This window comes from Phocoena phocoena, chromosome 7, assembly GCF_963924675.1.
Source record: "Phocoena phocoena chromosome 7, mPhoPho1.1, whole genome shotgun sequence".
NCBI classification, from domain to species: Eukaryota; Metazoa; Chordata; class Mammalia; order Artiodactyla; family Phocoenidae; genus Phocoena; species Phocoena phocoena.
The window spans coordinates 16,249,685-16,265,373 of NC_089225.1; the positions used below are offsets into that span (position 1 = coordinate 16,249,685).

A 15,689-nucleotide genomic window follows, 5' to 3' on the forward strand; every position below is an offset into this window, starting at 1 on the left:
ACAGACATCTTCCAGAAAGATGGCCTCCTAGATACATAGTTTATTCTTCCGTAGGTTAACGCCTGCGGCACCCACCACAAGTAGTTTAAGGTTAGGCACCGGTAACAGAAGGAATTGACAAGAAGTTGTAAGATCCACATGTGTGGGTAAGGGAGGTGGGAAATGCCATTTTTTTCCAGAAGCACCAATGATAAAATCTGTACTATCAGATAAGGAAGCCACCACAATGTGAATGAGTGGAGCAGCCTTGGACCGCTAGCCTCTGCCGAGAAGGTCAAAAATATACTTACAGGGCTTCCCTGGTGGCGCAGTGGTTGAGAGTCCGCCTGCCGATGCAGGGGACACGGGTTCATGCCCCGGTCCGGGAAGATCCCACACGCAGTGGAGTGGCTGGGCCTGTGAGCCATGGTCACTGAGCCTGCACGTCCAGAGCCTGTGCTCCGCAACGGGAGAGGCCACAGCAGTGAGAGGCCCGCGTAGCACAAAAAAAAAAAAAAATCATTAGGTCTGTCTCAGGACCCTCTCCTACACTACAGCACCTGGCAACCTGCTGCAATTCCCATTTCTCTTCTGAGGTTGATCCCTCAAAAGCCACCAGTGATCTTCCAGTTGGGAAATGTAATGACCTTTTCTTCAGCCTTCGTCTTGGTCAACTCTACAGCTTTTGGCATTCCTGCCAGCGATTTCCTTAATGTCCTCTGCCTCCTGATGCCCAAGACACTGCACTCTCCGCGACTCTCATGCTAATACCGTGACCACCACTCCTTCCTCCTCTGACTCCTCTTCCTCCTCGAGCCCCCTGCGTGGCATTCTCCAAAGCCCTGTCCTTGCCTTTGTCTCTCTCCTTTAACTTTCCTTTTTCAAGGTTTCAGCATTCACCTCTTTGTCCATAACTCTTGATCTTCATCTTCGGTTCTGAAGGTGCTACTGACCTAGAGGTCTCTGTTTCCACCTGCCTCATGGACATTTCCGTTGTTCCCTTCCGTACACCCCTCACAATCGACAGGTACCAAAGTGAACTCATCACTTTCCAGCCTAAACCTGCTCTATTCCTGTTTCTGCTGTCAGCACCAACATCCCTCCTCACCCCTGACCCAGGCCCAGCACGGTCTTTCCTCCACCTCTGCCTGGGTCTCAGGATTCACTGAACTCCATCGACAGCCGCTCTGAACCAGCTTTCTCATACCCACTCTCTTGACCCTGTTCGCACACTCCACGCTAACTCAGGCCTGCATTTTCTCTCTTCTGGAGAATTAAGTGGTGGGCTAACTTCCTGAGATTAATTTGTGTGTTTTCATGTTGTCATTTCCCTCCTCCATTCCATGAAGACAGCTGAACACTTGGTGCATCCTGGCCTCTCATAAAATCCTTTCTGGCTTTTATTGGAGAAAGCGCACTTAATGCCTTTGAGGGCAACAAGGGGACAAAGGAGATGCTTTTAAGGAAAGAGGAGGAGAGACAGGAAAAGACTTACGAAATGAAAGAAGTGGAATACTATGCAACAATATAAAGGTAGTACTAAGCACCAAAAATGAATATTGATATACACAACCGTGTGGAGGAGTCTCATATATACAATGTTGAGTGAAAGCCGAAGGATTCTATTTATAGTAAATTCTAGAACATGTGCACTAATTGATAGGGACAGCACTCAGTAGAGTGGCTGCCTTGGGGTAGGGGGGAGGATTGAGAGGAAGGGGGCAAAAGGGAGCTTTCTTGAGTGAGAGGAATGTTCTGGATCTTGGTTGGGCTGTGGTTATATGGCTATTCCATTTATCCAAACACATCAAATTCTACACGTGAAGTCTACAAATTCCACTGATTGCAAAGTTTAATAAGATGTCAGAGGGCGCAGTGGTTAAGAATCCGTCTGCCAATGCAGGGGACACGGGTTCGAGCCCTGGTCCGGGAAGATCCCACGTGCTGCGGAGCAAGTGAGCCCATGCGCCACAACTACTGAGCCCACGTACCACAACTACTGAAGCCCACGCACCTAAAACCCGTGCTCCACAACAAGAGAAGCCACCGCAATGAAGCCCACGCACCATAACAAAGAGTAGCCCCCGCTCGCCGCAACTAGAGAAAGCCCACACGCAGCAATGAAGAGCCAGTGCAGCCAAAAATAAATAAATGAAATTTAAAAAGAGGTCAGAGGTTGGGAAAGGGTGATGGGAGGAGTTACCCGAATACTTCTGATGGTAGCACCCTGAAGAGGAAACACCACTCAGAGGAGAGGGCTGTGTGGTCTTCAGGGAACCTGGACCTTGGACTCCAAGGATCCTAGACTTAGGAAAGCTTCCCATACCCTACACCACAGGAGGCCACTCAACTTTACAGATGTCAGTGCAGCCATGATGGAGTGGAGCGTAGGGGTCCTTCCCAAGCCTCTCAGGAACCTCATTAAGTTTCAAGATTTGAGAGCGTCCTTGGGAAGGCAGGAGTGCCAAACAACGATAGAGACTGAATTTCCTATTATCCCTATCAGAAAACTCAACCTGAAAGAAAGAAAGAAATGGGTGTTTCGTGTACACTAGACTTGATGGACTGAAAGTCATACCTCCTACAAAGGGAAAGACCTCTGATTTTTCTCTCAATCAATTCTTCCCATCCACCCTGATAAATTAATCTTCCTAAATCACAGTTGGGGGTCATTTTCTGGCTGAAGTCTTCAATGACTCCATATTCCTTAGAGAAAACAAAAGTCTATATCCGTTGGCCTGAAATTCAAGGGCCTCTTCAATCTGTCTGCCTTCCCAAACTCATTAGCCACAACTACTCCTCCGTCAGGAGAGAGTGAAAGGGATGCTATGTAAGAAGAGACTAAAACACCGGTCAGAGGAGCTAAGTTGTCCTGTTGCTATGACGTCACACTCTTCAAGACCATAGTTGCTCCACACACCATTTGGCCAATATTCAGAGAAAGTGAACACATGTTAATACTTACCTAACCCAAATATAATCACAAGTGTAAATCTCTCAAACACTGGGATCTGTTCCAGCCACATTTTTCATAATAGCCACACACAGTAAACGTTTATGCACATGTGAGTTTGGGGAATGCGTGAGACAAGCCCAGGCTTAGGGATGAATCCTTGCTCTGCTCTGAGGGGAGCTGTGTATCCCACAATCCAACACGTGCACACACACCCATTCCAAGCAGCCGATTTATCTCAGTAAGATACACTCTTCCGCTTGCTCTCACTCAGCCAGACACTGAAATCCACTCAGTTTAGCATGGGCATATGTTGTAATTCTGACCGTGGAGACGTAAGGAGAACTCTTCTGGGAGGCGTGTAGGAAATTGCCCGTTTTCTTAAAAAAGATCATCCAGGAAGAGAAGTCTCTTCTGCTGCTGGACGTGATTATGTCCGGACAGGAGACCTGAAAAAGCAACCATTCACTGTCAACCATGGGAAGAGACAGCCCAAACACAGAGCCTCCCGTGCTGAGACTGGCACGGCAGAAAGATAGAGAAAACAGGGTCCCTGATGAGGTCAGTGGATTATCAGATTAATCAGTCCTGGAGTGACCTACCTATAGACTGCTTCAATACAAGATTACATTCTTACTTATTTAGTTAATCCATTTGTGTTGGATTTTTCTGTTACATGTATCCAAATGGATTCTGCCTTGGTCAAGTCTTTCATCCGTACTCAGCTTCATTTTTCTCCTCTGTAAATGGACCTAGTGATGCCCAATTCATGGGATTAAGTGTGAAGTATCGAAAACACTGCCTAGCACAGAGTAGGTGTTCAATAGATAGTAGTTTTTTGTTTTGTATTTTTTTTTTTTTAATTTGGCCACACTGCACAGCTTGCTGGATCTTCGTTCCCCAACCAGGGATTGAACCTGTGCCCTCAGCAGTGAAAGCACAGAGTCCTAACCACTGGACTGCCAGGGAATTATAGTAGTTATATTACTGGTAGTAATATATATAACTGGTAGTTATATTTTTAACTAGTTACCGTTTTCCAGGTAGCAAAAAATATAAACACTCTTCTTTCAACTACTTAATATTTATTGAACAGAACTGAATCTTTCTGTGGAAAAATTATCAAAACCAAGGCTTGGGATCATGACTGGGAATGTTCATTATCTTTCACATACACGGTGCATTCAGGCCTTGCTGACGTGTGTCGATTCTTCCTGCCAAATCTCAGAAGATGAGCTCAAGACAGGTCAGAGTATCTCCGGCAACACATGTGGTCCTGAAAATGAAACCCACTCCTGGAGTGATACTGGGGACGGCAGGACTGGGGACTCAGTGTAGAGAGAGAGCCAGCCAGGAAGAACAGCATCCTGGAGATGTTTGGTTCAGCATCTCAGCATCATTTGGTTCAGCATTATGGGAAACTCCATCAGGAGCCGCAGAAGACAGTGGTCTGTAAAGCACTGGTTGTCAGCCTGGTGGGGACAAAGACGGGATAAAGACAGCTGGAGACGGGGAGTGGGTTACCACCTCAGTTTTCTTCTTGAGAACGTGGCTTCTCTCTCTCCTTCACAAAGAGAAAAGGACGTGTTCAGTTTGTCCCCAGACTCTCACCCAGGCTGGGGGACCGGCTCTAAGAGAATGTTTCCTGATGTCTGGAGATGTCTGCTTTGGCAACGTGGAAGGTGCATGGACGTCTTAGCGTCAAGTTGCTGGGGCAACCCTGGCCAATCTGAGCTGAGGTAAAGGACAGGGGTTTTGAAATGACTTGAGACTGCAATTTTAATAACACAACCAGACCACAAAACAGCGGATCCTGAGGAACATAACAGCACACATTGCGACTGACTCTCCCCCAGCTTCCTTCACGCGCGTTCTGTGGAGAAAAATAAAACCGTTCCAGTGTTCATCACTGAAGTGATCGGGCTTAAACCATTTAGTACATCCAGAGGAATGTAAGGACAGGAACACAGGTAAGTCCCTTGTCACTAGCTCAGAATCGAATATACTGACATTCATTAGGGAGCAAACACTGGAACAGAGAGCTTTCAGGACCGCGTGTCAGGCAAACACGAACTAAGGGGCACAAGCATGAGGAAGGAGCATGGATTATGCAGCGTGTGGGCTTTTACCAAATCCTTCCTGGTTACTCAAAAGGCATTCTCTGTTACTTCCTATTTCTGCTGGTTTTATGAATCCCTGCATACCTAAGTTTCAAGGAAAAGCATTACTTTAGGCATAAGATGATCAGCGACACCGATCCCCCAGCAGCCCCTGAGAGCCAGAGACTTTTGCTTCTCCACCATCCTCTACAGAAAGGGCAAGGCCCGCCTGGAAGGCAGTTCGGTGAATTGAGACTGTTCTGCTGCTGCTGTGTTGAGATCTATTAACGTCATCAGTGGTTTTCCTGAGCTGTTTTTAATTAATGGTTTATTTCAACCAAAGTGGTGGATGAACAAAAGTAAATACGCAAAGGTTTGAAAACAAATCAGGTTGGAGTGAGGAATTGTGCATTTACTTCTGCACATTTTCAGCTACCAATGACATGCTGTATTTCCTTAGAGTGCAATCTGACAGTTTATCACCTCTGAGTTCCTGTCAATCTATTTTATCTCTAGTGATACTACTAACTGGGGGCTTATTTGCACTTACTGCACATTATGACAAATACATCTATCCACTGACATTTAGGTGACTGCAGACAGATGGAGCTATAAAAAGCTTCAACTGCACCGCGCCTCATTGCCTGGGTAACTTGCACTTTATGAAGCAGAGGGAGAATTGTGAGGAAGAGGATACCACAGTCTGTTAGGTTTCAAACTTGGAGAAAGTCTCAAAGAGATAGCTAAGATGTGAAGCTTCTTTGTGGAAAGTGTTTATCGAACATCTACTGTATGCACAATGCTGGTCAAGACACTGAGAAAAAAAAAATCAGATGGAATTTTAAGCACAGACGCCAGCCTCCAGGAAGAGATATTACTTTGTGGAAGAAAAATTATCTACACACAACACCATTAAAAGTGAAAAAACAGGATACACGGATATATGCAACATATGTATTATGTAAATACATTACACATAGATTTAATGCTACATTGAGAATTGTCAAAGTGGACATCTGTCCTAGCCCAATCAGCCTAAGGCTTCCAGAAGCAAACCAATAGTCTGACAAAGTCAATAGTCTGACAATATCCATTGCTATGAAAGTACCTGCACATGTACTGCACGTGGAGGAAATGCGGAAATTACCAATTTGGGCGGAAGGGTGAAATTTAAATAAATCAACATTGTGATAGGCTCAGAGCAAGGCAGGGTGCTGTGTAAAGGCCTGAACATCAGGTTTGAACAACAAATTGGACCTAGGGTTCTGTATCCTTGGAAACAAAAGTTGATATGTTCAGTGCTGTGTTGCCAAACCCTTGTTTGAAGCTCTGTCCCTCACTTGCAAGCCAAGGCAACTTTTGTATCAAAGTGAATTACATAAAAGGGGGATATTTCATCTTACTGATATAATTTCAAATAGCAAAATTTCTGATAGTCTATGATATTTAGAAAACAAAGTTTCTCAGTGAGTAAAAAAGCAGCAGTCACTTGAAGAGAGTTGTTATGACACATCATGGCTGCAGCATGTCCATGGGAGAAATACTGTTTCCCGTTAACTCTGCAGCTGGCTTTATCTGTGCCTCATGAAGGGCAATGCATATTTATATTTTGTCAGTCTGAGCTAATTTTTGCTTTCTCGGCCCCCACTACAACCTTAAACACACACTGTGCTGCATTTCATTAGTAATGTTCAGGGCTGTCTCCAAGTTAAGCTGTAACTGCGAAGTGCCCTGTATCCCCACCAAGGTCCTAGCACAGTGCCTCCTACGTGATGGAGGCTCAAAAATCTTCTTTGAACTGAATTTGATTATCAAGAAATAGCGGGGCTTCCCTGGTGGCGCAATGGTTGAGAGTCCGCCTGCCGATGCAGGGGACGCGGGTTCGTGCCCCGGTCTGGGAAGATCCCACGTGCCGCGGAGCGGCTGGGCCCGTGAGCCATGGCCGCTGAGCCTGCGCGTCCGGAGCCTGTGCTCCGCAACGGGAGAGGCCACAACAGTGAGAGGCCCGCATACCGTAAAAAAAAAAAAAAAAAAAAATTGAGATTTTCTGTGGGAAATAACCAATTTAAATTATAGAACAGAAGAGGGTATATATATCCTGAATAAATATACTCTGGAATATAAAACCGAAAACACAATCCTCTCCGAAGCCAAAGCTCAAGGATCTCAGGATCAGGACACCTATGGTTAATTCTGTGCTAAAATACAAAGAGACAACTGGCCAAACCAATCCACCCTGTCACCTAAGGTTCAGTTTGATATGTAAAACACACCACTCAAGGAGCTCTTGATCACATGTTGCAAAATGGACGTAGTTCTGAACTTTTTTCTGGGTAAGAAACCTTCATTTACCCTTTATATATTAACCTTAGACACATGTGGAACTTAAGTTGATGGGTGTTGCAAACCTGCATGAATTAAAGACAATTATCAAATCATGTCTTTGTAACTTGAGATGAAACTGACCTTAGATTTCTTTGTTGATTTTGCAATTAACTTGGCACCTTTCCAATGATCTACATCACTAAAGAGAAAATGTACAAGGCCTACCCTTAAAGTCTCAGAAAAGAACACCATTTCTGTTTTGCTATAATGCTCCTGCATCTTGAACAGTATTTAGCATAGGGAATGTTAACAAACCGATACTGCAGAATAAATCACACTGTGCATTACTGAAACAGCCTAAGGAACATTTCGTTTTTACTGAAGTCAAAGGTATATTGCGGAGGATGGCATCCTTTAGATGGGAAAGTGAAATGTGTTGTTCCTATAACCCAGATCCAAATTGTTCTTGATAGCAGCAAATCTAATTGAAATATATTCATTTATGAATGGAGAAAAGAGAGACACCTAGTGGATGGATTGAAAGACTAAACTCAAAAGCCACCCCACTCCTTCCATCTCTTGTTAAATTCTGAAAAAGTCATTTGTCTTCTTTGTGAAATAGGTCAAAAGCAAGTTAATTACTTCAATTTCAAGAATACTAAAATGCTAACGATTGAACACAGTCTTCTACTTGGGGTTTAAGAAGCCGTATTTTTCTCCTTGTGGGGGTGGGGGGATGGGGGATGGGGGGGGAAGAGTACTTAAAATCATTTAATGCATCCTTCCAGTGCCCTAAGGAATAATGTCCAGAGTTACAACTTCCATTTTATAAAGGTGAAGAAAGAGAAATAGGAAAAGACAGTACTGCTCAGATCATATAAACGTACTTCTTTTGAGATGTATCAGTGGCAGGTGAATTCAGACATCAAACTCAAATGTAATCCAAACGTGAGCTCATTAGCAGATCCTTGATCTTGAAGTTGTTAAAATATACATACATATTAAGGGTTGAACCACTTTTTCAATGGCCTATCTTGCAAGGGATGTAGTTAAAGACAGCTATAAATGGATGTGTAAATAGAATTTTAATTTATGCCACATATGTGACCTATTTTTAAAACAGACATCACCCTGCCTGCATCATAAGTATTCTTTTTAATTACTGACTCAAAACAGTGGCAGGATCAAAAATACCATTTCCACAAGTCCTTTTTGATCCAGATCATTCTTCAAGAAATATTTGAGGACTTCCTACATGCCAAGAATTGTATTTCATAACAATATCACAAACTTCACTTTTACTTGTAGCCTAAAAACGCTTTCCCAGTTTTTAAAACCAGTTGAGGTACTTTCTAATTTGCAAAAATCCAGTTACATCACTGACAAATTTAAATTTGAGCATCAGTGAGAGCGGAAATATGGTACATAAATTTAGCAAGAATTTAGAGGCACATGGCCAAAATGTGTAAGAGCTCAAATATGCCACTTGGCCTAGATCAGGAGAGTTTAAGGTTCCAATGGTTGTTCTGTATATGAAGTGTCCTTTACTTTCTTTTTAAACATCATTGCCTCATAACGTCCAATTCAGCCTCGAATAGACTTGCTGAGTGTTAGGCTCTTGCTATTCATTCAGCCCTTCAGCCTGGTAACTATGGGCATCATGCATAACTTGGTAGACACATATTTAGGTCATTTGATACCTCCCTCTCGTCAGCAGCATCTAGCACAATAATGCTGGTATAAGCTCTCCCAACAGGATGGGTCTGAGAGGCGAAGCAAGCCGCCAAATAAATTCTGAAAAACAAAAATTAATAAACCATATGCTGTTCAGTATAAACAAAACATAAAAACAATCATCACCAACGAGTCCTATTCAGCCACTAAGTACTTAAGCGGCCTCACATAGTGTGTTCCCTCATCTGTAGAATGTGAGTTGAACTAGACCAAACTCTGAAAATTCCACAATGTTACTGATTGTCAATTGTGTGCGTGTGTGATCTCAACCTTAAAGGCATCAATTTTCAAGTGTCTCAATGTCTGAGGGTGGCAAACATCTTCCCATCTTATGCCGCACTCTTCAAACCTGTCCACATTCATAACATGCTGACCCTCCCCAGCTACTAACTGTCATAAGCTCAGGACATAATGTTTTATTCATCTTCATGCAGTGCTTGAACCATAGTACGTAGTCAAGAAACGCCTCTGGGATTAGAAGCCCCAGACTTGATGCACTATATAGGTAGTATAAATGAGTTGCAGTGTTTGAATAAAACTGAAACTATTTTGACTCAGCATCTTAGTTTTAATGTAATATATAAAGGTCACCAAAAGTGAAGAAACACTGGAAAACAGTAAAGAATAATTACTTGCTAAATCAAAATGACAGAAAAATACCTTTCTTCTTCCTAATTTTTAATTTCCTTATTTTCTTATTTCAGGGTTTTTTTCCCCCCAAGATGCCATTTTTTTCTAAATCATTCATTCTATTTTTCTTTTTTTTTCTGTTCCTGTGACCACTGGAGCAATGTTAATGCAATTCTGAATTCCAGTAGGTGTTATTTCAACTCCAGGTCCCAAATGCATCAATTAAACTGGGTTATAGCATGGAGAATACCAAAGACAACCACAGATTTTAACTTGTTTTTGTTAAGATTTTATCAGGACCAAGCAGGTTATAACTAAAGTTCCGGTATGCTGAAAAACAAGTTATGTGGAAGAGGGATGAACATGTTACAGTATTAAGGAGTTATTAACAATGAGTAACAGAAATCCGTTTCCACTGAAGTCTAAAAACTTTCCATACTCACAAGCAGAATCTAGACATTCTTGCTTAAGGTCAATTTAGGTGTGGTATAGACCTAATTACAAAAATAAATTACTTATTTTCAGAACTTGCTGTGAAAGTTCTTTATAATTTCTCGCTAACAACTCTGTCCTTGGTCAACTATACAGACCAAGTGGTATTACATGGAAATATGTTGTAAAACACAGGATTCCAATATGAATGGGAGAATGTTTCACCCCTAGAGTTTGCACATATTTTGGTTTGTGAGTATGTTAGCTAATATATTTAGTGCCCATTTAACCTAAGCTGGGATTCTGGGTGCTAACAGTTAAAAGATGAGACTGCATAGGGCTATCCAAGGTACTCAAGTCTATTGATGATGTATTACGAAACAACAGGGAGTACAGGGTCACAGGAGTCAGAGCTGGGCTGGCAAGAAAATCAGAAATACACTGGACTTTATTACTGACAGATCAGTCCAGCATTTAAAGAAACAACAGCACTCTCTACAATGATACAAATAAGCTTTTTACATGACAAATAATGTCCTCAATATTGTTACAAGTACTCTGGTACCGCCTTTAGGGTTATCTGAAAGAATAAAGTTTCTATTTATATAGATATGTTCTCTAGGACTTCTCTAGAAATTAAGTAAAGAATAAAGAACGTAATAGCCTATTATCCCTATAGTTCATTTTATTATTTCTGAAGATATTTCTAGAAACTGCAGGAACAATTTATTTCCATCTGTTAAAGTAGCTTTGAAAACAAACCAAAGAATTGTATTGAAGGACCCGAATGAAGAGGGCGATAACTTGCAGTCTACACCATTTACTAATGTTTAAGGGTGAAGCCGCACTCACTAAAGAGTAGGCATCAAGTTAGATAGCCACCATCTATTTTACTTCTGTCCATTAATATTTCCCAATTGATCAAAGCCCTGCCTATTAGAGAGGAGACCTTCGATGACATCTTTACTACCACACATGAATTAATTGAAAAGGCTAGGTTATATCCTCACAACTCATAAAAACTGCACTGTTAAATCCAGATAACACTACTACATTTATATTATAAATTGAATTAAGGTCCAGAAAGTTCAAACAATATGTCCATGATTATACAAATATATTTTTCATGTTTTAACAATAACAACAAAAAAAGTTGGAGGAATTGTATTATCAATTTGTAGAACCAGAATAAAAATTTCCACCTCCGGCCTCAGTCTAGTGTTCTTCCAATGTAGCACGCTCATGCAGTCTGACATCAAATCAGTGTTACAGATTTTAATTCACTTGGCCAACCTCTACACGTATATAACCAAAGGTGCTATATATAGAAGAAATGATATATAATGACAGGAGAGATGTAAAGAAATAAATAGCACTGTTTCTATCATATTATACATCAGGAAACATACAGGAAAAGTTTAGAGTCTTGTTTCCCCAAATAAGTTTAAGCTTAAAGCAAAATTTCTGATCTTCACATTTTCATATCAAATAGTTAAGAACATCTTTATTAAAGAATGCATGAGACTGTAATCTGCAGCTTTGTAAACATGTCTTTCAAGCTTGCTTATTTACTATTCAACCATCCTAGATGGAAAAGACATTTATGACAATACTAATAATACTTCGTTGGGCCAGGAGGATGAATTCTTCAATGCTTATCAATTTAGTTCTGTATCAAAGGATCTTTGAGGGCTTCCCTGGTGGCGCAGTGGTTGAGAGTCCGACTGCCGATGCAGGGGACACGGGTTCGTGCCCCGGTCTGGGAAGATCCCACACGCTGCGGAGCGGCTAGGCCCGTGAGCCATGGCCGCTGAGCCTGCGCGTCCAGAGCCTGTGCTCTGCAACGGGAGAGGCCACAACAGTGAGAGGCCCGCGTACCGCAAAAAAAAAAAAAAAAAAATCTTTGGAAAAGCAAAGTGCAAAACAGCATATATAGTAAGCTCCTATTTGTGTTAAATAAGGGAGCTATAGTCATTTCTATATGCACAGAAAATTACAAGGACACGTAAGACATTCTAACAGTGTAATGATGAGAAAATGAGACAGGCTAGTGTAGGAAAGAAATCTACTTTCACTATGTACTCTTTGGTACTGTTTGAACAGTTTTTTTTTTTACAACATTCATGAAATACTTTTTCAAGTAAAAGAAGACCTGTGACCCTGATACTATCACCACTACAAGACACACAGTATGTTCCTGACTCCCCCACTCAAAGGGTTAAGAGTCACATAAATGATTAATATAATTTTAAATGTCCAGATTCACTCTAAATAAAAACTAATGTTTACTCCCCAATTCTACCTTTATATTAAAAACAAACAACAAAAACAATTAAATTGTTCAACTTTTGGACAGAGGTATATATATATATATTAACCCTGTGTGTTATTTTCACGGATAATGAAGTTCAAGTGTTCACTGGTATTACTGCTTAAGTTCTAAAAGCCTATAAAACATCTCCCATTTTAGTCTTCTATAAATAACATAAAATTTCAAGTTCATAAGAAATTTTCTACCATATACATTATAGAGATTTCAATGAATCCTATCTCAACAGAAATATAAAAGTATGTAAATATATAAACACAAAGTAGAATGACACTGCTTCTAAAAAAAAAACAGAAAAGGTAATTCAGTTTTAATTTATTTTCATCACTTGTTCTTCATGATCCAGATATTTTAAAAGGCAATGAAAATTAACTTTCCATGATATGTCAGGGACTGGCACTAAAAAAACTTTCAGACTGCAAATGAGTTATACAAATGAAAATATCAAATGGAGATCCAGTTATCAAAATGAAAGCACTCAACATATTAAAAGTTCACAATTATTTGTTTAGAGCACATAAAAAAGTCAGCTTGCTAACCAACTGTTGTGATGTTTTCAAGAACTACTGAAGAGGTTTGAAGAAAATAGATTTATTAGTTAACTTATAAAGAGATTAAAGAGCTTGAAACAAGTATTAAAAAGAAATTTGTGCCTTTATTAGAATGGTGTTAGGCTTTAAATATACCAATTTGGGTAATCAAATTATTCATTTTTTAATAAGAAATGACACTGCAGAACTGCAATACTGGTCCAACAGTCTTGTCTTTACTTTTCCTTTAAAGCGAGAAACAGAATGCGAGTAATCAGAAAGCACTAGCAGGCATCAGTTAATCCAAGATACTAGCTTCTTAGTTCCAAAAGCACTTGCAAAGAAAACCACTGGGGGGCATAGGGTACGGAAGCACTTCCTAATAACTGGAATCCCATGAGTGTGTGTGTATGCCAAGTCTCACAGGCTATTTTTTTGTATTTATCCTTTACTTGGTCATTTTTTTTCCCTCAAATACTAGTTTTTCTTTGACTTTTTTTCCTCAAAGTATAAAAAGTATGAAATATAAACAAGCTCTTGCATTGCACACTTCAGAGTGTACAATTCAAGCATTATAGAGCTATCTACATACCGATAAATCCCATCAAATCTTGGATAATTCAATAATATACAAAATAGCAGGGCACAGAAAGAACTAAAACCCACTTCTTTTTGTTACACGTTAAGATTCAAATATTCAATCTAAAGAAAAACACTTAATCATTTTGGCTCTCCTCTACATTCGCATGTTGATATACTTATTAAAATATTCCTGTATAATTATGTTTGGTCTTATTATTTCAAGTCAGGTTTACAACCTCAAAACCAGCCATCCAGACAAAACAGGTAATCAGAAAGATTATTTCTTCCCCACCTCCCTAACCCCAATAACTATGAAGCCAATTTTACGACATGACTCCAAACACTGGATTGTGACGACAAATGCTAGGTCCAATTTCTTCATAATCCTTTTTGGTGTGGCATACTTGGTAGAACTCAGGCTGCAAATAAAAGCATATATTTTTGTAAAGGTCAAAAATTTACCACTTTTCCACATGCTTTAAAATAGATTTGTTAAATCTAAAATGTTTATTATTAGTCCATTCATGGTACTTGAACAAAGCTTAGAAATTCTAGCAACCATGACTCAAAATCAGCTTTAAGTCTATAACCAAAACTGAAAAGGAGCATTTAACTCGAGTCCCTCCATCCCCCTCCTCAACACCTGTTTCTCCTGGGATTTTGAAATTCTGAGGAATGGAAGGTTGAATCACAAATGCTCAGACCATTCTGTTGAGGCTTTCCCCACACTGTACACTGAATCAAGAAAAGCAGCAGCATTAATCTAAATTACAGATAAACTACTCCTAGTCATGCTACAAAAACTTCTAGATTAACCTGTTTTCCTCACTCATTGTCTGGTATGGACAGACTGTTCCATGCTCTGTTATCTCATTTCTCAAAGGGCAAAGTTTTTTTTCCTTTTTTATATATTTATTGGAGTATAACTGATTTACAATGCTGTGTTAGTTGCTGCTGTATAACAAAGTGAATCAGCTATACATATACATATATCCCCATATCCCCTTCCTCTTGAGCCTCCCTCCCACCCTCCCTATCCCATCACTCTAGGTGGTCACAAAGCATTGAACTGCTCCCTGTGCTATGCAGCAGCTTCGCACTAGCTATCTATTTTAATTTGGTAGTGTGTATGTCAATGCTACTCTCTCACTTCATCCCACCTTCCCCTTCCCCCTCTGTGTCCTCAAGTCTCTTCTCTACTTTTGCATCTTTATTCCTGCTTTGCCACTAGGTTCATCAGTACCATTTTTTTTAGATTCCATATATGTGCGTTAGCATCTGGTATTTGTTTTTCTCTTTTCTGACTTATTTCGCTCTGTGTGACAGACTCTAGGTCCATCCACCTCATTACAAATAACTCAGTTTTGTTCCTTTTTATGGCTGAGTAATATTCCATGGTATATATGGTGCCAGATCTTCTTTATCCATTCATCTTTCAGTGGACATTTAGGTTGCTTCCATGACCTGGCTATTGTAAATAGTGCTGCAATGAACACTGTGGTACATGTGTCCTTTTGAATTATGGTTTTCTCAGGGTATATGCCCAGTAGTGGGATTGCTGGGTCACATGGTAGTTCTATTTTTAGTTTTTTAAGGAACCTCCATACTGTTCTCCATAGTGGCTGTATCACTTTACATTCCCACCAACAGTGCAGGAGGGTTCTCAAAGGGCAAAATTACACACTCAACTAGCTTATACGGCACAACTGAAGACAATTCAAATTAAGGAAGAAAATAACTTTTACCTCTTATTTTTAAATGGTTTTCAATCCAAGGTTGTATAGTTTTCAATAATTCAGATAAAAGTTCTTACATTTTATTTAATACTCTGTGCACTACAGGATAAAACACCATTATTTAGTAGGCTAACAATGTTAAAATATCTTTTAAAGGGGTTTTAAGATGTTTTGGTTTGGGGAGAGGGATCTTAGTAATTCCCTTTATTCAGTTTAGAACATCGTACTTCCCGTGTGATGAAACGTAACTCTTAATGCTTTTAAATATTTGCACAGAAAAAACAATGACCTTCAGATATCTGTATTACCACAGGGTTAAAAAATTTTTCCCTACAGATAAATTTTAAAACTTTAAAGGTT

General features: G+C 40.2%; 1 protein-coding gene across 4 annotated transcripts in view; it reads right to left on the reverse strand.

Moving 5' to 3' along the window:
- Positions 1–12,778: 12,778 nt before the first annotated feature.
- Positions 12,779–15,689, reverse strand: part of ACTR3 (actin related protein 3) — a 57,419-nt gene continuing 54,508 nt past the window's right edge. For 2 of the 4 annotated variants that reach the window (XM_065880998.1, XM_065880999.1), the window contains one exon: positions 12,779–14,012. In XM_065880998.1, coding sequence (XP_065737070.1) covers positions 13,917–14,012 — 96 coding nt within the window. In that variant the 3' untranslated portion in view covers positions 12,779–13,916. The remainder of the gene's footprint in view (positions 14,013–15,689) is intronic. The other 2 variants (XM_065881002.1, XM_065881001.1) reach the window with 1 other exon arrangement.